Below are 25020 nucleotides of genomic sequence, written 5' to 3'. Positions count from 1 at the left end.
CATGCTACCTCTGGCGAGCACATGGAGGGCTGTGTGGCCCTCCAAAGAAATGCCACCCCACATCATTACTGACCCACTGCCAAACTAGTCATGCTGAAGGATGTTGCAGGCAGCAGATCGCTCTCCACAGCGTCTCCAGACTCTGTCACGTCTGTCACAGGTGCTCAGTGTGAACCTGCTTTCACCTGTGAAGAGCACAGGGCGCCAGTGGCGAATATGACAATCCTGGTGTTCTCTGGCAAATGCCAAGCGTCCTGCACGGTGTTGGGCTGTGGACCCCCATCTGTGGATGTCGGACCCTCATACCATCCTCATGGAGTCAGTTTCTAACCGTCTGTGCAGACACATGCACATTTGTGGCCTGCTGGAGGTCATTTTGCAGGGCTCTGGCAGTGCTCGTCCTGTTCCTCCTTGCACAAAGGCAGAGGTAGCGGTCCTGCTGCTGGGTTGTTGCCCTCCTACAGCCTCCTTCATGTCTCCTGGTGTACTGGCCTGTCTCCTGGTAGCACCTCCAGCCTCTGGACGCTACGCTTACAGACACAGCAAACCTTGCCACAGCTCGCATTGATGTGCCATCCTGGATGAGCTGCACTACCTGAGCCACTTGTGTGGGTTGTAGATGCTGCAGTAGTTTTGTTTGGACAGTAAAATACAGCTTGCCCTCGCACGTTTCTGCTCTTCGCCTTCCTTCTTCAGATGAGGACCCTCCCACACTCGCACGTAAAGAATCAGTTCGTACAGTGTGGAGGAAAAGCAGGCCCGTTCTTAAGCATTTTGCCAGTTTGTCGGTGAACGCTCTGTCTGTCTGTTCCTTATGCCACACAGATGCTGCAGTAGTTTTGTTTGGACCATAAAATACCTTGGTGACACAATAGCATTCTCTCCCACGTTCGTGCCTTTCAGCTTCCGTGCCCAGATGAGGACCCACCCACTCTTGCATGTAAAGGGTCAGTTTGCAGTGCACAGAGGAGTCGAGTCCGTCTCATGCTACCACGAGTGTGAAAACACCACCAACATTCAAAAGTGACCAAAACATCAGCCAGAAAGCATAGATACTGAGAAGTGGTCTGTGTTCCCCACCTGCAGAACCACTCCTTTATTGAGTGTGTCTTGCTAATTGCCAATAATTTCCACCTGTTGTCTATTCCATTTGCACAACAGCATGTGAAATTGATTGTCAATCAGTGTTGCTTCCTAAGTGGACAGTTTGATTTCACAGAAGTTTGATTTACTTGGAGTTATATTGTGTTGTTTATGTGTTCCCTTTATTTTTTTGAGCAGTGTACATGCAATGAAATTTGTTCAGAACAACCATACAAGAGTAGGACAGACAAGACTAACATAGGGGAGATGGGTGTCTGCAGCTGCAGCCACTAGGGGGCCACCAGCACAATCAATCCCAGGAAAGGGAAAACAGAAACAATGGGAGAGTTAGGTTAAAAAAAATTCATCAGGCCTCTGTCATGTCTGAGGAGAGGTGGAGAAGGCGGGCCCTCTTCTGATTGTATCCCGATGTGCATGGTGTCCATCCCGCTTTACATCACCCATCGTTCATGTTTTACACGGGGTTTTAAAGGTTGCCACAGTCAGGACTGAGTCACGGTTGCTAAAAACTTTACAAGAAAATATTGAATAAGAGGTTGTGCTGCATGACTGACTTTATTTTCACTCTCACATTTAACTTTATGACACGCAAATTTTCAAGTGGATCGCCGATATTATAATGTGGGCTTTTTAATTAGTTATAAATGTCCAAAGTGTGATAGTAGTTAAGCAAATTATTTCAAGCATTAATTATTTTAAAAGTTGTGTAGATGTATTGATACGGTAGATGTAATTTTCTATTTTAAACCAATTTTGATACACTGAGAGTCAACACAGGTATTCTACACACTGGGTGTTTTAGATTAAAATCACTGAAGATTTGTACTACATTTAGGGTTGGGAAATATATCGAGCAATATGAAACAGATGTAATATGTTTTGAAATTTGATATGGTAATCTTGTGATATTACTTGTGAAAGACTTTTAAGCTGTGGGTTAACCTTATTCTGCACTTTGTTTTTGTCTTTTTGAAATATTTACCTAGATAAGTGCCGAGTTCATGCGCATTACCATCCTGCTTATTCCGAAGTTTACGGTGCAGCTGGACCACTAGCTTGGCCAAAGTTCTCCGCAAGAAAGGAGAAGCAGTAGGACACAAAATCAAAAACTTTATGGCTGTCATTGACAAGGTTTGTGTATAATTACTTGCATACTAACATTGCTGCATATAGTTTGCATAATTATTCTGCCACCCCACTATCCACCTTTATACTAACCCAAGTCACATAAGACTGTACTCAGCTATGGCCTTTCACACTTATCCCTGCCCTTGTTGTTAACTGACAAGTGCACCTGTAGCCAAATGGGATTTTATGAATGCATCTGTTACCTTACCTCTCACTTTTAGGGACATTTCCATGTTCCAAATGTTAATGACTTTTTTATGCAGCATATTTCCTCTTTTGTTTTGGAGAACGACTCCATTGCAACAAGAAGATCTTGCAGCCTCCAAGCACTAGCTTTGTATCTCAAAGAAGACCCTGGAAAGCTAGTGAAGGAGTACGGAGTAAGTGTCAGTTATAAAAGGGACATTTTCATTCAAAGTTGAGCTAAATAAGCACTCATCAAGGCATCAAATTTTGTAATTCACTCACCAAGATTCAATGCCTTTGTGATAGAGAGTTGTTAAGTTTTACCACCACATTCACTTTCATTGGGCCTACAGATATCAGATAATATGATTTTCTAACTTTGATGAACCTACCCACTACCAGTTATTTTTTAGAAGTTTTTCCTTAATATTGTTTACAATATTAAAACACTATTTTTCCTTAATAGTGTTTACATTTATCCGCCCACAAAGAAGTAAAATAGTGCTGGGGAGGCCCAGGGCCCATTCTAGCCTGCTCTTTGGGTGGGCAGCTGGAAGTAACCGGTGGGCTACTTGGATGAGGACAAAACCATAGGTTAGAGCAACTAACTAGTGACCTGCAGGTTGCTAGTTTGAGACTCTGGCATCTCCTCTCTTAGATGCTTGTAAACAGCAATAAGGATGATAAACACCTGACCAAAGCAACATTTCTGACACTAAATGATTCAGTGCCTGTGCAGCAGCTGTAGGATGGTTTCTACAGGCTGAAGAACAGCAGTCGCTGCAGGAATCAACATCACTGCACTTATTTTTCTTTAAGTAGGAGAGTCGGGGTCCTCCTGAGGAAAGTTGGAGGGATTGGCATTTCATTTTCTGCATCCTGGTGAACTTTTTCACCAAATGTACTTGAACACCTCAGATGTGTTTCAGCAGGATTTCTGCTCGTATTAAAAACTTTCTGTACTTTTATGTCACACAGCTCTTCCTTCTAGCTTCTCCATCACACTGTGTGTGTGTGTGTGTGTGTGTGTGTGTGTGTGTGTGTGTGTGTGTGTGTGTGTGTGTGTGTGTGTGTGTGTGTGTGTGTGTGTGTGTGTGTGTGTGTGTGTGTGTGTGTTGCACCAGCACAGTTTATGCAGCTTGCAGAGCAACATTTTTCTGAGGTGTCCATTGACTTACAGTGATGAAGTAATTGGGAGCAACACACTGAACAACTGAAGTGAAACATGACACCAACACTGCTGGGCTTTGGTACACACAGAGAAAATATGCACAGGTGTTTGTTTATATAATTAAGAACTTTATGACTTTTGTGTTTTCATCTAGTCAAATCCATCAGAAAACATTTAAATGTCATATCTTTATTTTTTAATACTTACTGCTACAGTATGTCTAGTGAGTTTAATAATATTGTTATGATGCAGGACCTCCATCAGTGAACACAGAAAAATTTGACTGCTCTTTATGACCATTTTGAACACACACATTGTGTTATACATGAATACATGAAAGAATATGTCTTACTCAGGCTACTGTAATGAATTATTCTAATTGTTACATAACCCAATGAAAACAACTGAGATGTTCACCTCTCTCTGAAAGACCATCAGAGTCATGGTGCCGTGTCTGCACAGAGGATGTTTATCCATCAGCCCAAAGGGTGATGGATAAACAACATGAGTGGCACTCTGTAGCAGTGATAAATTTACATAATGCTTTGATTACAATTTGGGGTCCATGGGGCACTTTTGGCCCTGGGCCATAGTTTGTCGATGTGTGTTCTGCAAGCAAGTGTGACGGGTCAGCAGACATCTGTAACACCTCTGGGCACTTGCTTTGGAGTATCTCACTTTATCAACTTCTACCTCACTCGTCCACCAGAGGTCAGCAGATGTTTAGCAGTCCCTGGGTCTACCTATGAGTCTGTGTGTGGTCCTGTTTGAAGTGTTCAGTCTACTCTTGTAAAAACACTAAATTAGCCACTGTGCCCCACCACCACCACTCTTTGCTTTAGCAGGCAGGGACGTGAGATGTAATGTGCCTTTAGGTGGGCCGTCCGCTTTAATTACTGCACTCTGTCCATCATTGCCCACAGTCAGCAAATCTGTCTTTGTTTGTCATTTCTCCAAGGAGACGGCTGCTTTGATCTGCTGTTAAAGGCTCTGATTGCTCAGCTCAAAGTTACATGACAGACACAAAAGACTACAGCCAAGGTGGGTCAACTGTAAACCTGGAACTGAGGCTTCAAGTCCACATAGATGAGTGGACAGGAACTTTAAAGCACCCTATAAAAACTCACAGACTCACCATTACAGTAACTTATGTTTATGTTTGGCCCACCACGATATTAAAAGATAAGAATGAGAGATACCAAAACATAAAGCAACTTGAGGTGCCAGAGATTTGACGCTATATAAATGAAACTGAATTGAACTGAATACTGCTTCAACCAGTCCCAGCTCTCGAAGAGGCCAGTCCATGTCTGATAGTGTTCTATTGTGAGTGTGTTGTTTTTTATCCAGGCATGCTTTTACTGCATTGGAAATCTGTTTGGGATAATTGTCTTATTGAAACATGTTGAAACTGTGCTCAGACGTTTTCGAGGTGGCACTGCATGGTGGATCAAGATCTGATGGTAGTTTTCTGAGTTCATTTTGACAAGATCCCCAACATCGCTGACTGAAACGCAGACCCAAGCAGCGACAGAGCCTCAGCCATGCTTTACAGATGGCTGCAGACACTCACTCTCTCCTTACTGTCACATTTGGATTTGTGACTCCTAACTTTCTCTTTCCAGGTATTTTTTAGTCCAGTTTTTGTGTTATTTTCCATCCTGCAGCCTTTCCTCCCCGTTTCCCTCCCACTGAGCCACTGAGATCATTTCTGATGAGGCTTCAGTGAACAGTAGATGGATCGGCTGAAGGACCAGATGCATCTCTCAGGTGCTGTCAGATCTTTTATGGATTTTTCCTGAGGACATGATTTTCAGGCATTTTTAATCTGCTGCAGATAGATTTTGCTACTTCTTTTTTCCCCCTTCATTTGTCCAGTGTCCTCAGTTTTGTTTTGTTTTTTGTTAAGAACACACTGCACACCATGCTAAGATATGCCAAGTTTTCAGTTAGCAGCTCTTTGGGAATCACCTTGGAGCAAAAATACTATTTTATGTCTGTGAAACTCTGTTATCTTTGGCATTTTTAATATAATCGACTAAAGAAATGGGAACTAATTATGTGTTTTTAGGCTGCAAGTAACAAAGTGCCAGAAGATACAATTAGCTCTTTGCTAAATTGGCTGTTATGTGTAGACATGACAATGAATGATTCATAGGTCAGTTTTTTTTTTAAACACACAAACACACACACACAGGTCTGGCTCCATGAAAGAAAAATATAAAGAGGGGTGGCTCAAGACTTTTATATTTATTAAAACATTTTTATTTATTCTATTACCAAAATTAAAACATAAGAATGAAAGCAGAGGAAAAATACATTTTCATAAATGTAGACAACAGAAACAAACCCACAAAGATTTATGTTCACCTATTAAACTCTTTCATCTCATAAACCAGTGAATTAAATGGTCTAAAGCACTATTGCTTTGGACTTTCAAGGACCTTTTAGAACAACAGGGCTCTGTCTGATCTGTAACTCAGAACTATTATGCATGATGAGCTATAAAGGTGATCTCTGCCTGTAGGTCCTTGAATGCATCCCTGTTGCATTATGCCTTTTAACTTGGATTCTCTGGAGGGAGCTTTTTCATATTTCTACGCCCCTCAGAGAAGAGATGCTTGCAGCTGCAGAATGAACATCAGAGCTGAACAAGCATATGCTTGAGATGTGCGGCTATTTTAAAACTCTGTTTATCCGTCCACTGTCAGAAAGTGCACTGTTTTGTAAAATGTTTAAGATGCTTTTAATTTGTAAAACTGGCAGTGTTTGTTTGTTAATGTTTCAGGAAAAGAGTTTGCATAAAGTACAAATGGACATCTGCTAATGCAGGTCACATATTCCTGTCAGGTTTTCAGCTTATATCATTAGTCTTAGTAAAATAAGCTCATTTTCAGACCATTTTCTGATTTCAAACATTCATTAGAGCTTTATCACCAACCAGACAGTTTGAATACACAGGGTTGTCATCATTTCCTATAACAGGGCTGAGGAGCTGAGTGTGTGTGTGTGTGTGTGTGGGGGGGGGGGGGGGGGGGGGGGGGGGGTCAGCACCATAAGCAAACAGAGAATGTGAAGAGAGGAAATGGCTTGCCCCCATAATCACAGCCCAGGAGCAGCAGTGCATTCAGCTCGCAGCGCCAGGGTGCTTGGCCTCTCTCTGTCTTCTTTCAATGCTGCAGCACCCTGCAAGAAGTGCTTTATAGACAAGCTCTGACACCCACAGGAAGTGTAAACAGAGGTCAAGTGTTAAAGTCCAACCCGCCAATTCTCACCTCCATTAAAGATAGAGGGGGTCCCTCAGTGCACCTGGGAAGAGCTGCCCCTTTCAAACTCTGAATGGTTTCAAAAATAACCTTATCAGTCAGTAAAGATGTGAAATATCTACAATTTATGAAATAAAATGGCTGCAGTGACATAAAAAAGTAACATTTCATTATTAAATGTGGTTTATGCCATCTGAACAAAAACATAACATTTAAAAGATTGGAAATGAAACTTAGAACTACAAGGTAAACTGGCAAAAAACAACCACCAGCCTTTATTACTTAAAAGATTAATACTTTTTTTAACAGTGTGATTACAGACAGCATCCTATTTTAAATGTCTTAAACAGTTGATCTGGCTTTGTCAGAAGGTTTAAAAATGCCTTCCACAAAAATAAGTTATAAAGGATTTGTTTAAATAAATGTGATGAAAAGACAAGACAAGATGGTTAAGCTTGATTAACAGACTGTTAGCTGTGGGTTTCTCTTTATTGCAGAAATGACAGAGCAGTATCAATCATAATTAAATATTTGATATTTGATTTGATTCAAAGGACCAACATCCTCCGCTTCTCCGAAGTCAGGTTGTAATGGCAGTGGGCTAAGCACGGTATTCCAGGCGTCCTCCTCCCCAGCCACACTTTCCAGTTCCACCATCGGGGATCCCATGTTGTGCCCAGGGCAAGTACAGCATGGTCTGGGTCTACCCCCAGGTCTCCTCCCAGTTGTGTGTGCCCCAAAAACCTCCAACGGGAGATGCCCAGGAGTCATCCTAACCAGATTCCCAAACCACCTCAGCTGGCTCCTTTCACCGTCGCAGACTGCTCCGGGGGATTTTAAGTGTAAGGATTGTTTTAAATACTTGGATGAAAATCCTGTGCCAGACCTTTACTGCAGCTGCCTTCAGTTGCTACTTGTTTTTGCGTCTCTCTGCCTTCAGTTTTGTATTTAATAAATGAAAAGCACGCTCTACTGGGTTGAGATCAGGTGAAGGACTTGGCCATTGAAGAAGATGGATGCCTATGGGTACGGGAAAGCGCCCTTAATTTTACTGTATTTATGAAACAGATGTTGCCAAATTTGTAGCACACAGTTACAGTTAGGTCCATAATTTGTTGGACAAAGAGATGATTTTTGTAGTTTTGCCTCTGTACACCGCCACATGTGGCCTTGTTATTACAGGACACATGAAGCAAACATAATATCTGGATTCAAAGTGTTTCTAATCTTCAAAGGACTGAATGCACTGACCATCTCAGCAACACCAAAAGACCTGAAAGATCACGGAAGACAACCAAAGTGCACGATGACAGAATTATTTCCATGATTAATTAGAACAATGTCACATCTTGATGTTTTCTGCAGTGGTGTACAGAAAACTGTCACTTAGGAGTTTTGTCTTATAGTGGACACACAAATTTCCTGGAGCTGATGCTGATCAAAGCATGCATGGTGGTGGTATGATACACATACACCACTGGTTAGGCTGAGACAGTTTGTTTGCTGCTGTTAGTTGGTTAGGTTTAAAACTACTTGGTTATATTTAGTTAAAGATCGTGGATGCAGTGCGAATAACTGCATGTAAAATCTCATATTTCCATATTTGTCACTGCTGGTTGGATAGTACTTCATAGTACAATCTGATGTAAATTTATAACATTTACCACGTAACAACCGAGCAGCAGAGTATGAGAGATATCAGTAGAGATGATGATATAGATTATATAGGAATGGCACTACACTCTTAACCCAGATATTAATTGTAATTAAACGTTTTAGTAATCATTACTTATTCTTTCGTGTTTGGTAAAAATGTTGTCCCATTACTAAATCAAATTAGTTAACTGTACTTTTCTACACAAATATAGAGTGTAATGAACTTGTTAAGCAGAGATTACTAAAGATATTATGTTTTTGAAGTGAAGGGGCGGGGCATATTCAAACTCAGTCCTGCTGCAACATGCACCGTGGCAAGTTCAACGACTCCTGACTGGTAAGTGTGAAGAATAACTATTTTAAATAATTCTAGCTATTTCTTTGCTTAAAAGATAGCTGAGTTCCATGTGCAGATATAACTGAAAATTATAGTTACAGCCTACCGCCACCATTATCGACACTTTGGTAAAGTGAGGGGTTTTGGAATCGAAGTTAAATATCGCGAGTGGAGTGGCGAGCGCGAATGTTAGCATTGGCTTAGTGTTAGCATACTGACGAGTCTCAGTTTATAACGGACAGTTACTTTAGGAGAGATGTACTTTGCTGAAATAAACCTTTATTACACCAAGTTTAAGCCGAGTGTATCCTGTCTCTGAGGGTAATTTTTTTTAATCGAAAAAGCCGCTCCAGTAGTGTCAAGACAGCTAAATGCTATCGTTAGCTTAGCGTTTCACATCGTTCGTAACAGCATGTGCTTGTGTTAACCTAGTCCACGTTTTTTTTCTATACGGTTTCGTATGTACTGAAATGTAATGGTCGGACACAAAGGTTGAAATCTTGTATGACTAAAGAGCTGAAGCTGAGGTTATCGCCAGTTCTTCTTCTCCACCTCTGATCTCCAGACTCTTAAAATACAGAACTGACAACAAGTTAGAAACGTTATTAAACCTGTCAATTGTCTGCAGACAGAAGGGTAAGCCTAACTCATTTGGCAATATTTTAACTCTAATGTGAAATGGGAAAACAAAATTTTCAGGCTGAGAACAGAAATTTCAAAGGGAGACAGTATTTCAAAGTACCATATTTCCTTGATCACTGATGACATGGTTGTGGACAAGTGTGCTAAAATTTTTATTATTTTTTGTTCTTACAGGTCCGTGTGAAGATGCAGTGGAAGTGCAAATACTGTGAGTTTACATCAGAGAAAAGGGGTTACCTCTTAAAACATTACAGGCTAAAACATGGAAGCTACACCAGAACTGTACCATTTCCTTGCTTACACCAAGAGTGTTTATGCACATTTAAGTCCATCAGTGCACTTAGGGTCCACTTATCCAAAATTCACCAGAAAGACCAAGATGCACAACTGTGTGAAACACTGACCTTTCACTGTCAGTCCTGTGATTTTTCTGCTGCTTGCACAGAGGCAGTTTTTATCACTCACTTGCGGAGTACACATTTAAAAGTTAATCACAGAGTCCACTGTCCATATAATGGGTGTAACTTTCATACTACTGTGTACTCCACATTCAATGCACACAGAAGTAAACAGCACAGAACAGGCAATTGGAAGATGTTCAAACCAGAAATAGTGTCTGGTAGTGAAACCAATGAAGTGGCAGAAGAGGAACATGGGCCCCCAAACAACACTGTTGATTTAGAAGGCAGCGAAGAGTCCAGCAATGAAGAGCATCATGATCTTGGGAAACAGTTGGAGCACAACCTAGCTGCTCTTTTTTTAAAGATGCAAACCATCCTCCACATTCCACAAAGTTCTATCGATGAAGTTATACAACAGCTCCTACATTTAAGTGAACTGTCCCAACCACTGCTGCACAATTCAGTCAAGGACATTTTGAAGCTACACACAGATGTAGATGATTCAACTGTGAAACAGGTAGTCAGGGCTGCCTCAGAGAGCAATATCATACTAAAGTATTGTGGCAAGGGTGGCTCCTTATCAACCTCTAAAAGGAGAGCAGCATATGTAAACAAAAACTTTGATGTGGTTATGCCAGTTGAGTACTTTATTGCCAGGGAAAAGAAATCTAGTGCTGTATATGTTCCTATAAATGCCATGTTACAGAAAATGTTGAACAGGGCAGACATTTTAGATAAAGCTCTTCCAGTACAAAAACATGTGCCACATGAGTACAGTACATACAGAGATGGTTTGTACTGTAAAGGAAATGGCCTCCTTAACAGCGAGGAATTCAGAATCGCTGTTGGACTTTACACAGATGATTTTGAAGTGTCCAATCCATTAGGGACATCTAAGAAGAAACATAAAATGAGTGCAGTGTATTGGGTGCTTGCCAATGTGCCATCAAAATATAGGTCCACACTCCAGTCCATTCAACTTGCTCTTTTATGTAAAGCCTCTGATGTAAAAGAATATGGCTATGCTAAATTTCTTCATCCTCTGATCCAGGATCTGGTTTCTTTGGAGCAAGATGGCCTATATGTTGAGAAGTTGGGAGCATGTGTCAAAGGCACAGTGTTGTATGTGGCTGCTGATAACTTGGCTGCTCATTCTTTTGCAGGATTCTTTGAGAGCTTTGGAGTGGACAAGTTCTGCAGGTTCTGCATGGCAACGAGGAGTGAGATCCAAGACAAGGAGGTAAGCTCGGGCTCTTTTGAACCCCGAACTGCAGACATTCACAACAAACAGGTACAGGAGGTACAGCAGGATCCCACTTTGGCAAAACAGTATGGTGTAAAGGGACGATGTGTACTAACTGACAGTCTGGAGCACTTTCATGTTGCTCGTGGCTATCCCCCTGACATCCTACACGACCTTTTTGAAGGGGTTGTTCCTGTTGAGTTATCACTCTGCATTTCAGAACTGATTTCTAAGAAATATTTCACATTAGAAACACTGAACCATGCTATCAAATCTTTTGCATATGCTTTTCATGACAAAACTGACCAGCCTCAGCCTATTGCCCAAGGCTTCTCTACCAAAGGGACCATAGGTGGAAATGGCCATGAGAACTGGGCTCTAATCAGGTTGCTCCCACTTCTCATTGGCCATAAAGTGCCTGAAGGGGACGATGCCTGGAACGTTCTGATGCTCCTTAAAGATATTGTTGAATTGGCTGTAGCAACAAGGCACACTGAAGAGTCTATACATTTCTTTGACTGCAAAGTGTCAGAACACAGAGAACTGTTGCAAACTACATTCCCAAATTTCAAATTGCGTCCAAAACACCACTTCATTGAGCATTATCCTGAGATGATTAAGGCATTTGGCCCACTGTCAGATGTCTGGACAATGCGTTTCGAGGGAAAACATAAATTCTTCAAGCGGGTCATTCGTAATGCACACAACTTCAGACATGTGGCACTTACACTGGCTGTAAAGCATCAGAAAATGATGGCTTACTGTTTGGACACAAGTTCGTTTTTCAAGCCCTCAGTTGAGCTGGACAAAGTTACCACAGCACTGATCACATCTTTCCCCGAGAATGTCCAACAAGTTTTCTGCAAGAGAGTACCCCAGCTTACAAAGGTTCTGGTTGCATCATCAGTCTCTGTAGATGGAATTAGATATTGTGCTGATATGATACTCTCTGTCGGTTCATGTTCAGGCCTCCCAAATTTCAAACAGATCAAGCAGATTGTGGCAATAAACACAGAGATCTTGTTTGTGTGCAATACAATGACGGCATGGTACCATGAACATTTCAGATCATTTGAACTCTGTGGCAGCGCAAATCCCTCTTTGTGTGTGGTGGAACTAAAAGAGCTGAATGATGTTTTCCCTCTGTCAGCATACAGATTTGGAGAAAATTCAGCAGTGACACTCACTCGCTATATTCTGTGTTGAGAAACCACAAGTGTTGTCAGTACTAGCATTGCTCTGGATAGAGTCTAAATGTAAGCCTAATTGGTAATTTTGTATCTTTTTTGATAAGCCATATGTTAAACTGAATATCTATGTCTTTGTGTATATATTTCTAATAAGCTATTTTTTTTATTTCCAAGATGGCAGCACACCAGAAGATGACCTTGAGAGTAATTTTCACAGAGACAGATATAAGAAAGGTTGTTCTGAATACAAGACCTACTACAGTGGAGGATTTGATAGGCAAGCTTAAAGAATCACTGGGACTTAATTTCAACTTCAGTCTCCAGTACCAAGATCCTGAATTCAATTATGAAGTGTGCAATCTGACAGATATCGAAGATCTTCCTGAAAAACCAACAGTCAAGGTCATCCCTCTACTTGAGTTGGTATCTGTCTCAACATCTGAAGAAATTTTGAGTGGCACACCCAGTGTAGCAGATACAGAGATCCTCTCTACATCCTCGCAGGAGCGACAGAAACAGTGGCCAGATTGTTTTGATATCCCAGATTTTTCTGTTGATGTAGCATATAGACTTAGGCAAGCAGATCTTCAGTTTCTTCGTGATGGTACGCACCTGAAAGTAACAAAAGAGCTGAAACATGAGATTCTTGAAAGATTGGCAGAGAGCATGTATAGTTACACAGCATACCCAAATAATGCTCAGTTCGAAAGTGTTGCACAAGCCCTCATAAGCAAGCACCCCTCTCTCCAGGAGCGAGGCTCAACCAGTCGCTGTAGCGGCTGGAAAAATAGTCTAAAATTTAAAATGGCTAATTACAGAACAAAGCGCAGAAGATCAGGGTGCCTTGATGTAGCAGTAAATGCAGGGAAACGAGGAGGGCATTCAACTGAAGGAGAACCAGCCAACAAGAACATCAAGAAGGCAAAGAAAGGCGAGATCAACTTCTTACCCAACTTTCCAGACGGATTTAATCAGGTAGCCCTTGAGGGTGCCCGCAAAGACTTGGTTAATGAAATGCAGAAGAGAACACCAAATGGACAGCTTGTAAAAGAGAAGATGGATCTGACGTTTGCATTGAGAAGAAAAGAGGTGGTGGAGTCAGAACCTGCCGTATGTGAGATGGTGGAACGTTGGCCTGCTCTTTTCACAGAAGATCAGGTTAGTTCATTCATGAATAAAATAATGAGAACTTTTTTTTTTAAATATGTGTCTGTGTTTCTCTTAGGAAACTGCCTTTATAAAACCTAAAAATATTTATCTGTTAGCCATTCCCACTGTCAGCAAAAAAAAAAGTAATTTTACCATGCAGGACATGGTAGTTGCTATCTACAGCTGCCTTTATCTTTTTTTGGTAAGGAATATTGTATATTGAGTTGGTCGTTATTGTGAAATCAACACCCTGATGCAGAACTCTGATTTCAGATTATTCTGAAGAGGTTTATCATCTATTAATTCCCTATTCACGGTACGCTATCCTGCTTATTAAAAGGTTACTTGCCAACAAAAATATATAATTTGACACAAAATATTAATAGTCTGTTTATATGTAGCAATGGTCTGCTACACAAAAGTAACACAATACTACAAACAATCAGGGCAGTAGAAAAGCAACTCCTGTGTTGTGTGCGGTACAAAGTTTTTGTTAAAGAAGTTTGACTAGAATAACTGAAATATCCCCAAATTTAAAGTGTTAAGTGAGTGAGTTGAAGGGGGCTTTGTGTTTTACAGCTGACCATGTCCACACCTGTGCAATTTTTATTGCTGTCCTCACTCTGGTGCTTCCACCTTCAGTTATTATTTCTGTATTTTGCAGGTATGCATGGAGTTCAACAGGATTGTTGGCAAGAATCTCAAACAGGAATTCTATGAGAGCATTGATCGGCACAGTCCTCGTCTTATCGAGATTTTTCGATCCAAGAGAGGGAACATTGGCCAAATGTTGACACAGCTTTCCCAACAAACAAAGGTTGGTCCTATTAATCACTTGCATTGTGTGCAACAGCTCATGTAATGACTTGGCTTTAAGTCCAACTGTATTTATTTTCATGCTTCACATAGATTGTTGAAATGATTAAAAGATTTTGAATTTAGGGATGGAAAAACAAGGCTGAGTTTCTGAACTTCACTTAAACTTTCAGAGAACTTCAGTAAAACCTGCTAGTTCTTCTCAGTGTTAAGGGTGTTACTGTCTCAGTGGGTTAATTAACCATGAGCCATGTATTTCTTAAATTTTAGGGAATGTGCCTTCAAAAGTCCTTGATTACCATTAGGGATGCACTGATATTAAAATGTGGGATGATATCGATACCCGATATTAATATTGCTGTTATGGCAGATAACTGATAATGTATACAATATATATATTTCACTACCCTTTCGACACCTTGGAAAAAACAAAACAATCCCACAGCTGACATTGATTCTCTGCTTCAGATGAACTCCTCACAATCTTGCGCTGCATTGCTGTCACATGACCAAACAAATACCACATGACCAACCTCCTCCCCTGCCCGTCCGGAATCAAATGACAAGAAGATGGAAATAGATATGGGTTGTTAATATTGGCCCAGTTTTGTTTATCGGACCAATACTCACATGTTAACAAATGACTAATATTGGCTGATACCGATGTTAATGCCGATATATTGTACATTCGTAATAACGATGCTTAAGAAGATGTGGGGACTTTATATTTTTTGATACAATCAATTGTGCTTAGTTACTTGCTTATTTTTGTCATTTTACTGCCCAAAAGACTGCAGAGCCAACTGATATTCGAACACTGGTGCTCAGAGGACTTCCTGTTATCCTTGGTGACAACCCCACAGACTTCTACAAACCAGCCTTTGTAAGTAATTTTACTTAAAGACTACCTAAAGGAACAATAACAACTCAATCTTGAATTTTCACTCTTATACACGGTTCTCATGGGTCTTTGAAATACTTTAAATTCTTTAATATTTACTTTGCAATAATGTTTTGCAGCTGTGTTGTATGACCTATTTATCCAAAGTCAGTGTATTACTTGAATTAAGTGCCATTTGACACGGCCCCGGTTTGGAGAAGCAGCAGAGGTACTGGTGTAGGAAACTAAGCAATATACTGCTGTGATCAGTGTTTATAACAACATTATTTTAGCCACCTAAAAAATCTAGATCAGTGAAATGTACACTATACACAGAATATTTTCACTGCATTACCTTACTGTCAGTCAGACTTCTGACATAAAATTACTTTTATATAAGTTGTATATAGATTTCTCCTGCCAAACTTCATAGACAAAATCTGTTTACTTTGCTGAACAGAGGAACGGCTCTTCTACTGCTGCCTCAGTCTGTTCGATTGTGTTATTATTTGATTGGTTTGGATTCACTAAAATCACACAGTAGCACACATTTAAGGATCAAGGACATGCTAGACTAACAACTCTTGTGTTCTGTGAGGTAAAATTACTAATTTTTCCTATGGCATTTGGTTGGCATGAAGAGAGTGCTGTAACTTAATTTTCTAGTCAGATAGGTCCGTTGGACAGCAGTTTGAGATGCTGAAAATAGTATGCGTCCACTAAAACTGATATAAATTTTTTGACTTATCTAAAAATACAAGTTGCAGCAGTACATTGCTTATCTACCTACACTGATCCACCTGCTGCTTCTCCAAAGTGGGGAAAGGCTGACCACCATCTACTGTAGGTAAGTATGCTGACCATCTGTAAGCACCTCATGCAACCCACTTTAAAGGGATAGTTTTTTTTTTTTTTTTTTATATATATATCTTAATTTATATCTTATGCTATGCTGTGTTGGGTTCATGTCAGGATTTGGGCATAGACAGACAGGCGTGGGAAAACAGATGGCAGTTCCAGTGATTGAAGAAAACTTGTGAGCATAGTTTTAAACAATTCAAAGGATAAGGTATTGTTCCACTTAGCACTAGCACATGAAGATGCTGGATAGATGTTCTTTTGTGGAGCTCCAACTCATTCAACATTTACACTAGGAAACTAGGGCTGCATAGCATGATAAAACAGATATGACAGAAATTTCAATTTGATTGTGGAAGTTATTTTTTTTTATCAATTATTGATGGTCACTGAAATATCACTGTTGTGCTCTTGTCATTTATAAAGGACTCAGATGATGATGACTCTTTCCGCAACATTGACATTGGGATCCTCCTTGTTGAACCTGAAGGTGCTGTGCCCTCATCCTCCCTGCATCTCAGTCCAGCCTCACTAAAAATTGTCATTGAGGGAGAAGTGGTGATGGACAACATTCAAGACCTGCCAAAAGCTATGTGTCTTCTCTTTGGACTTGCATATGCAATGCATCTCAGTTACCCCATTTCTATGAAGTTCACGTTCCAGTTCATCCAACAGGTATTTCTTGAGCTGGGCCACGTTGAACTAAAACCAAAGTTACAAACATTGAAAAACCAGCTTGCGATGTAACGAAATGTCTTGTGTGTTGTCAGTGAACAGTCAGGGGGTTGAAAATATACTCAATGCAGATGGAGTTGATAAAGTTGCTCTTATCTAATGCAGTTCAGTGCAGCAGTACTGCCACAACTTTTATTTCTTAAGAAAGTTTGTAATGTTCAGCTTACAGTGTTATAAGAGACATCAGTGTCCAGCCACTTGTACTCTAAAAAACAGGATTTAGAAGTGTATGCTCAGGGCTCCATAGTAATATTTAGTTGATACAGTTAAAGGAAAATTCAGCACTTTTCATGTAAACGTCCAGTTTGTGTTGATGGTAAATGTAGTCATTTGAAGCAGTAAATTCAAAATAATGTAATTCTTCCTCAACAGCAACATTACTGCTTATTTTACAGGTTTTTTCAGTCAATAGCAGCACAGGAATTTATTGCTTCAGTTGATTACATTTACTAACAACACAGACTGTACATTTACATAAAACATGCAAAATCTTCCCTTAAACATAGTTGATCTGTTCATTTTCCAAGTTGGAGATTGTGTCCTATTTTAAGGTGTCCAGTTTTTTCAAAAGGATGCAAATATTTTTGTTGAATGCTGCTGCATTTGTATTCCTTCTCTAAACATGTTAGAATTGAGTTCAAGCACATATGCCTATTTTTACTTGCCTTTTGTATGGCAAACTTTTTTTTGAATGGCTACTGTTTTGATACTTTTTTATACTTCTGAAAAACATGACAAACTACAGTTAAAATTGTCTTTTGCGTAAGTATTCTGCAAAAAATAAAATATTGGAATGTTGAAATGTATTTGATTTATTCTCTTTACAATTTAGTGTTACATTCAATACAACTTGAACATAAAAAGGGTAATAGGAAGAGGGTAAGAGGAAATGTTATTAATTATATTAACAAAATATAAATAGCTTTAAATGTTAAATTGCTTATTTGCTTTACAGTTTAGCTTAAAAGTAATTTTCACTCTTAATCCAAATTAGTTGAGTTTACTAGAAAATCGCGTGGAAACTCGTTGCCTTAAACCATTCTAGTTTTTACACAAAGATGAAACTAAACATGTTTAGTTGTGTTAACTTAGAACCTTAGTGCAATGTATCAAACATGTTCAGTAGTATTTACTAAAATTGATTAGCTCACATAAATAGGAAGAAATTTATATGAGGTAATCAATTTTAGTTAAGACTACTAAACATGTTTAGTTGTGTTAACTTAGAACCTTAGTACAATGTATCAAACATGTTTAGTAGTATTTACTAAAATTGATTAGCTCACATAAATGGGAAGAAATTTATATGAGGTAATCAATTTTAGTAAAGACTACTAAACATATTTAGTTTCATCTTTGTGTAAAAACTAGAATGGTTTAAGGCAACGAGTTTCCACGCGATTTTCTAGTAAACTCAACTAATTTGGGTTAAGAGTGTATGGATAGGAATAGTAAAGAACAAATAAAAATATAATAATAATATAAAAAATAAAAGATAGCAAGAAAATAATAAATAACAGAAGAAAATAATAATGTATATTTATCTTATATACAGGGGAAAAAACTGTTTTATGGCAGCAGCAGAAGACAGCAGGCAGTTTGCGCAATGAAGAAAAAATATTGCAGTGAAAACAGGACAGCATTTGTGCAATGAGCACGCACTGAGGTGAGTGTAGGTTTGTGTGCATAGTGTGTATGTAATGTATGTGTATGTGTAAGGTGCAGTGATGATGTTTTAAGTCCAGTCAGATGTCAGGTGTGTAAGTCTGGGATGTGGGTGAGTTATACAGTCTTACTGGGCAGGAACTATTTCCTGTATCGTTGCTTTGAGCAGCGGGGTTGTGAGGATCTATTGCTGGATCTACTTTTGAGGTTGTGTACTGTGTTGTGAAGGGGGTGAGAGGCATCGCTCACGATGGCTTTTTGTCAGCAAATATATCTTTAAAAACAAATCCAAACACCCAAAATTCAGCAAGAAGAACAGCAGGAAACGATGAGTCAAACCTTAATTTAAAAAAACTGGAATAATCAAAGCTTCTAAACTTCCAATTAAATTGTAACTTTTTGTTTGTTTTAACTTTTTTTATTGTGTCCCTTCTGAACTCAGTTGAAATCCATTTCACAATATTTGGAGCAGCTTACGGTCTGTTTCCTAGAAAAATTGTAATCACATTAAAAATATACATACAGTATAATTTGTTTCTCCTTTCAAAGTGTCAGCGGTTACCTCCTTATACTTCTGTACCTACTAGCAGGCATTTTTAGGCACTGAACATTAAGGCTATTATGAAGCCTACCAAAGCTCAGTGCTGATGTGGTACTACTGGTACCACATCAGCGTGGAATGCAGTGTTGTAAGGCTGCAGTCATTTCACATATCCCATGAAGCCAGGCTGAGTTACACCCACAATCATCTGCACCGGCTACACATACTGTACGGCAACCAATCAAAGTTCAGGCATAATTTTTGACAGTGCATGCCACAATGCATGCACTGTAAGAGCAGCAGCAGTAACTCCTGAAAGTAAAATGGAGTTCAGGGTTCAGCAGCAACTTCAGGCTATGCAGTGCTGCTTTAGATTACTAAGCTTAGCGTGTTAGCGTGCTGAATTTGCACTAAACACAAGTTGGGAATTCAATCAGTTTTGCAGGTATTTGGTCATAAAGTTAATTAGTAACAAAATGAAGTTTTGACCTAAAGTGGGGCCAGAGGAGAAGCTGGTAGATCGACACAGTTCTCAGAAAGCAGAAGAAGGAGAGCTGAAACACATTTCATGGCAAGCAAAACCTTTAAAAGAACCATCTTAAAACCACAAATGTCCCCCTCATGGTGGTCCTGGAAGAAAATACATGGGAGGAGGTGTTGACTGAGGATAAAAGTACCTGTTAATAATTTACATAAATATATATTTAAGTACCTGACTGACATGATAACTGAGTTGCTAGCATGGCTACTGAAATGCAGTTTTTATTATGTCTCCCCATCATCACTTTATTTTTAACCAAATGACTGATTAAAATCCCAATTTTTACAGTATTAAAAGTTACTCTGAGGGAACTGGACCCTTATTTTGAATTTTGTTTTGCAGAAATCAACGATCGACAGACTTTAGCCCGGCACGATGGTCGCCTGCCTGACAGCTGGAATACTCTGATGCTTCGGTCTCTGTAAAGCAAGAAAGTTAATCCTTCATTAAGGCGACAGTATAGATGATTATGTATGTAAATGGGTGGAGGATATCAGCTCATACACACACAGCTCCATTCACAGCTCCGGTGTCGATGGTAGAGAGCAGAGCTGCAGTAAGCGAAGGCCTTCTCTGCTGCCACACATGTTAATGGAAAACACACAGTCTACACAGTGGCGTGAAAAAGAGTCTGCTTTCAATACTGTAATTACTTTATTGATTGAAGTAATTACAAATCTCACCTTTATGCTGACTTTTGCTCATCTTCTGCTCTTTCAATGAGATGAGGTCCTGTAGAGCTGAATGAAGTACATGTATGTGCGCATGCACGCCGGACAGGCAGCTAAAAGGCCCGTGGACTGAGGCTGTGATAAGACTGCAGGTAAACACATTCAGGTCTCAGGATCTGGGCCAGTAAAGTGCCAAAAGAATCAAATATACACAACACAGTCCCATCAGGCTTTGAACTATAGGACTGATATATGATTGAAAGATTTTGATCTATATAACACTAATGATTGATGGCACAGGTATAAAGTGTTTTACAGTCAAAGACTTGTTTGCAAAGGCCTGTAACCCACTCAGCTGTACCCTCAAAGGTTGTGACAAGCCCTGACTTAAAAAAAGGTGTAATAGCGATGAATGAATTGTGTGCTCACACATTTATTTATTTAAGCACTATTGAGGATTAAAGAGTCATTTATATGAATACTTGTGCACACTTTTATCTTTGTGTATTTTTAACCTGCAGCTTGAAGTCAAATAACTCACCCAGACAAGCAAAACTTTGTTGTACTCTGTTGTAAAACGACAATAAAACTTCTAATCATATTAAGAAAGGCTTCCTTGGTAACTAGAGTATTTTAGAGGCCTAAATAGATAAAACTATATTTGCACTTATAGATTTTAAATCAGAAATAGTTTGGTGCATAGCAACAACAAATTAAAACGGGCAATAAAATGGAAAAAATAAAACATACCTGTTCTGTGTTATGCAGTTCACATGCTGTAAATTATGGTTATTTTTATGCTGATTTCTCTTATTTATCTATTTCTTTGCATCTAAAGGTTATGTTTAATATTCTGTTTTTTCATCTATATTAACACTGTGAGGGATACAAAAATACACAAAATTTATATTTCATTTAAAATTGTATTTTAAATTAAATATGTATAAACTGAAATATGACCATTGACAACATTACAAATTGTCCAAAGCATGTTGGTAAGTGTAGAGGCAGGAATCACTTTTATATGTCGATTTTTTTCCCACTCAGATTTGTTTTTATACTGTGGTTTTATACATAATCCCAGAGGTTCAAGCACTGAAGCTCATTTTAAAGACTGTTTTTGCCTGTAGTAGGTTTACTTGCTTCTTTTAAGAAATTAAAACACACACACACACACACACACACACACACACACACACACACACACACACACACACACACACACACAGAAAGTAACAATCTCCAAAATCTTGACAGTCTCTAAGAAACTTATGGCCCATGTTTTGGTTTCAGCTTTAGGCCACATCAGTTTCTTCATCTGACCGCCTACAGTGAATGTGTATTGGAGTCAGACGGCACAAACCTGCCCATTCACTGGACTCTCATTCATAGTCAAGGTGAGGGCCAAAGCCCAGCAGCCCCATGTAGTGCCTAATGGCTCCCACTGGCAAAGTGATAGAAGCAGGTCGTTCTTGATCGTTTCGTAAGTGGCTTCATAATAAAGTCATTAGTGAGGAATGTGTGTGGACAGGAAAGGCCGAGATTACAGTGCATGTTAAAGATGTCGAGCAGGTGAGAACAAGATCCCTTTCACCGCAGCAATAATGATGATGATGATGATGATGATAGTGTTTCTCTTTACTTTTGTGTCATCGAGTTGTCGGCGTGCAGAGCGACACAGACACAGTTTGTCACTTTTATTTATGTAGCTCTCACTTTCATGCACCATGAGCCAAAGTAATATTTGTGACGTCCAAAGTTTGGAAATGATGACTTTGATCGTTAAAGCTCCTCATTTATTAAAGAGGAAGTAAAACTTACTAACAGGAAAACAGAAGCATGAGGGTAAACATGTATTTCCAGGAAACATAGAAAATGACCACATACTCAAGTTTTAGTGCACATTTCCTCCAGAGGTGGATTTTATTTTATTTTACTTGAACTTCTGTTTCATAGGATAATGTATTTTTTGCTTCAATAAATGTGTATAAAAGCATGAAGCTTACTATAGCACATACTGTTTAATATATACCAGTCTGAGAATGTTAGGTTTGTTTCTACTGACTACTTTTATTTTTTTTATTATGCTTGTGTGCTTTTGATTAAAAACAACACCTTTGTTGCTGCCATTATAACTTGGGTAAACACTCAAAGTATACTTTCACAACTGAATCCCAAATGAAATGAGAATCTGAATGCCACCCCATCATTGACACACTACTGTGATTTTTGTCTCCTATAGGAGTGAAGCCGTGCATGCTTGCTGGTTGTATTAACTTTGATGGCATCTGTAGGAGCAGCTGATGGTTTTCTCATATTTAATTGAACGTGATGTGTATGAAGAACTGTTGTTTAAATCTCTGATGATGAAACTGGGTTGTTAAATGTGTGGAATTGTTTCACTTTCTAGTAAATTTTGGATTTTACTCCTCGTGTTAATTTGCCTTTATAAATGCAGTTTTGGCTGTCCACCAAGTTACCTCAGTTTTTTTTTTTTTTTTGGGGGGGGGGGGGGGGGGGGGGGGTATTGTAAGACTCTTCTATCTTTGTGGAGTTGTGCACCATTCACAGAAGTTAAACAAATACCAAGAGGTGACAGAAAAATGAGCCATCACTGCATGCACCCAGCTGCTGAATGACTAAGTGATGCTGATGAGTTTCAAGCTTTTGCTGAGAGTCTCATTTGGGGAGGATGGCCTGTAGAGCTATTAGGGAGCAGCCCTCAGTTCTCTTTCTTCTCTGGAGCCATGACTATGAAAAGGGAACTCTGGGACAAAGGTGCGTGTATTCCCTGTCTGGCTCCAATACACAAGCATGCTGCAGCAACACTGCAGCTCTGCGACTACCTTAACTCTGAGATGACAGGGTTTTATTTAAGGTTAATTCACAATATAATGAAGCAAGTGTTTTGTAGATAAAGTAGCGCCATTAGATTTCAGATTTGCAGGTGAATTTTTGGAGGGCTTGGCTGAAAATAGCAACAAAACTCATCTTTAGCAAAATGGTCATAAAAGGCAGGAAATGTCCATCAGCAGTTCCCACAGCTCACTGTGAAGCCTTTAAAGACTTTCTTTATCATCTATATTCCATGTTTGTCCATCATAATAGAAAAGAAACATAGAAATTTACACATTTATCGAATTAGAACATTGTTTGTGGGTTTAAAATACTATTTGAAAAAAAAAATCTGGTTCTTAAAATTAATCTAGACTATTTTTGCATTTATGTAGTAATAGTCTTGGCCTGACAAAAAGAAGGTAAGCTTGATCATTTTAATGTTATCACTTCTTTTGATAATTTTCTACACAACAATACACATTTTTTCTCTCACAGATAAGGCCTTGTTCAATAAATATTTTTTAAAGCGTTTTTTTCTGTGAAACCTCTTAAATGTTCCTTCCACCTTGAAGTCTTTCTTGTTTCAGGACTAAATGTGAATTAAAGGACATGTCGGGGCAGAGGGTTTACACACCGTTCCTGGGGTGGGTGGTCCGGTCGTAGAGGCATCAGAAGAAGCATCCTTTATTGTTCAGGCCGAGTCGAGAAAGTCTGTGTTTGCCCTCTTCATTAGACAGTCTAGTGTCAGCCAAAGAGAATAAATAAATCGACCGGAGGTCAAAGGGAATGAGCGTTTCGCTTCGGTGTTTAAATGTGTTTTAACAGTTACTTAAGGCTCGGGAGACGCTCTCTGTCACTTCCAAATGATGGAAATGAGCCTGGAAAGTTTGCAGAGCTGGCAATAATCCAGGTTGAAAGCGAGGATGTTTTTGTCCTAGTAGTGTAAAATCACCTCCTTAAAGAAAAAAGAAAACAGGAATGATAAAAAGAAGTTTGATCGTTTCATCTCCAACACAAGTGTGCAGTGGCAAACTTTGATACTCCTGATGAGACTGCTTTTCGTTTAATTCACTGCATTTACTATATTTTATTTGTAGACCATAAATAAATCCGAGCTCAGATTTGAGGCTTTGGATTGTTTTAGGAATCAGCCAAAGCCTTGCCCTCTCTGAGCAGCTACATTCGAAGGCCGGAATAGATAAGCCTGCGGATTAAGGCAGTAATTGAGATTAGCGGAGCTGCAGTTTGGTAAAACCAGCAGCGCGGCTCCGTCACCACATCCGACCCGCTGAATTTGACGCCTCAATTACGCAGGGCAGTTACTCGGTTTCAATAAGCACACCGTTGCTGCTAAAAGGAACACTTTGGTAAACGAGCGCATTCGTTTTATACTGGAAACACATTACAAACTGTTAACACACAGGGGTGATTCTGGATTTACAACTGGCAAACACGTATTTTAGCTTCGAACTTAGAAAATAGGCTACAAAACAGAAAGCAATACAATACAACACATTTTCCGTAGCTTAAAAGAAAGTCTCCAATTATGAAGTGACTTGTTACGCTGCTTAAAGCATCTGTCGGCCAGCCTGGACTTAAAGGGCACCAAATAAGATGATTTAGTAACATCAAGGCTCTCCCAGCGGTAATGATTACATTTGGACTTAAGATCCATGCAAGAATTTGTAGCCCAGCAAATCTCTTGAGTTCCCTGCCCCCAGTCCTCTTCAAAAGGCTGCTCATTCAAAGGGTTAGGATGTTTGACAATCCCAGCTTGTATTACTCTAGCAATTAATTGGATACCTTGTCGGGATGTTCGTCTCTCTCATCTGCTACTTAGAAAGACAAAGGGCCGATGGGGGGCTGTTGACACCTCTGTGTGTCTCTGGGGTATAAATTGAGACTCTCCTCAGAGGAGCAGTATTCATCTTCCTGCTGCACTCGGAGAAACAACTTGTTTTCAGCAAAGACCTTCAAGAACTAATTTTAAACAGCCGTCATT

At 39.5% G+C, this 25020-nt stretch overlaps 1 protein-coding gene across 2 annotated transcripts; it reads left to right on the top strand.

Annotated features, from left to right (window-relative positions):
* The first annotated feature begins 8688 nt into the window (after positions 1-8688).
* Positions 8689-17540, top strand: LOC115773109 (uncharacterized). Of its 2 annotated transcripts, XM_030719621.1 has the most exons (8): positions 8693-8848; positions 9665-9698; positions 11055-11131; positions 12285-12390; positions 12499-13482; positions 14138-14290; positions 15080-15172; positions 16454-17539. In XM_030719621.1, exons 5-8 carry the CDS (start codon positions 12499-12501, stop codon positions 16772-16774), a joined length of 1551 nt encoding a protein of 516 aa, XP_030575481.1. In that variant the 5' UTR covers positions 8693-8848; positions 9665-9698; positions 11055-11131; positions 12285-12390; the 3' UTR covers positions 16775-17539. The 2 variants fall into 2 exon arrangements, with proteins under 2 accessions (XP_030575480.1, XP_030575481.1); XM_030719620.1 differs by lacking the exon at positions 12285-12390 and having other exon boundaries at positions 8689-8848; positions 16454-17540.
* Positions 17541-25020: the final 7480 nt, after the last annotated feature.

Source organism: Archocentrus centrarchus, chromosome 22 (assembly GCF_007364275.1).
Source record: "Archocentrus centrarchus isolate MPI-CPG fArcCen1 chromosome 22, fArcCen1, whole genome shotgun sequence".
NCBI classification, from domain to species: Eukaryota; Metazoa; Chordata; class Actinopteri; order Cichliformes; family Cichlidae; genus Archocentrus; species Archocentrus centrarchus.
The sequence above is the reverse complement of the archived record's forward strand: the minus strand, read 5'-3'. Positions and strand labels throughout refer to the sequence as shown.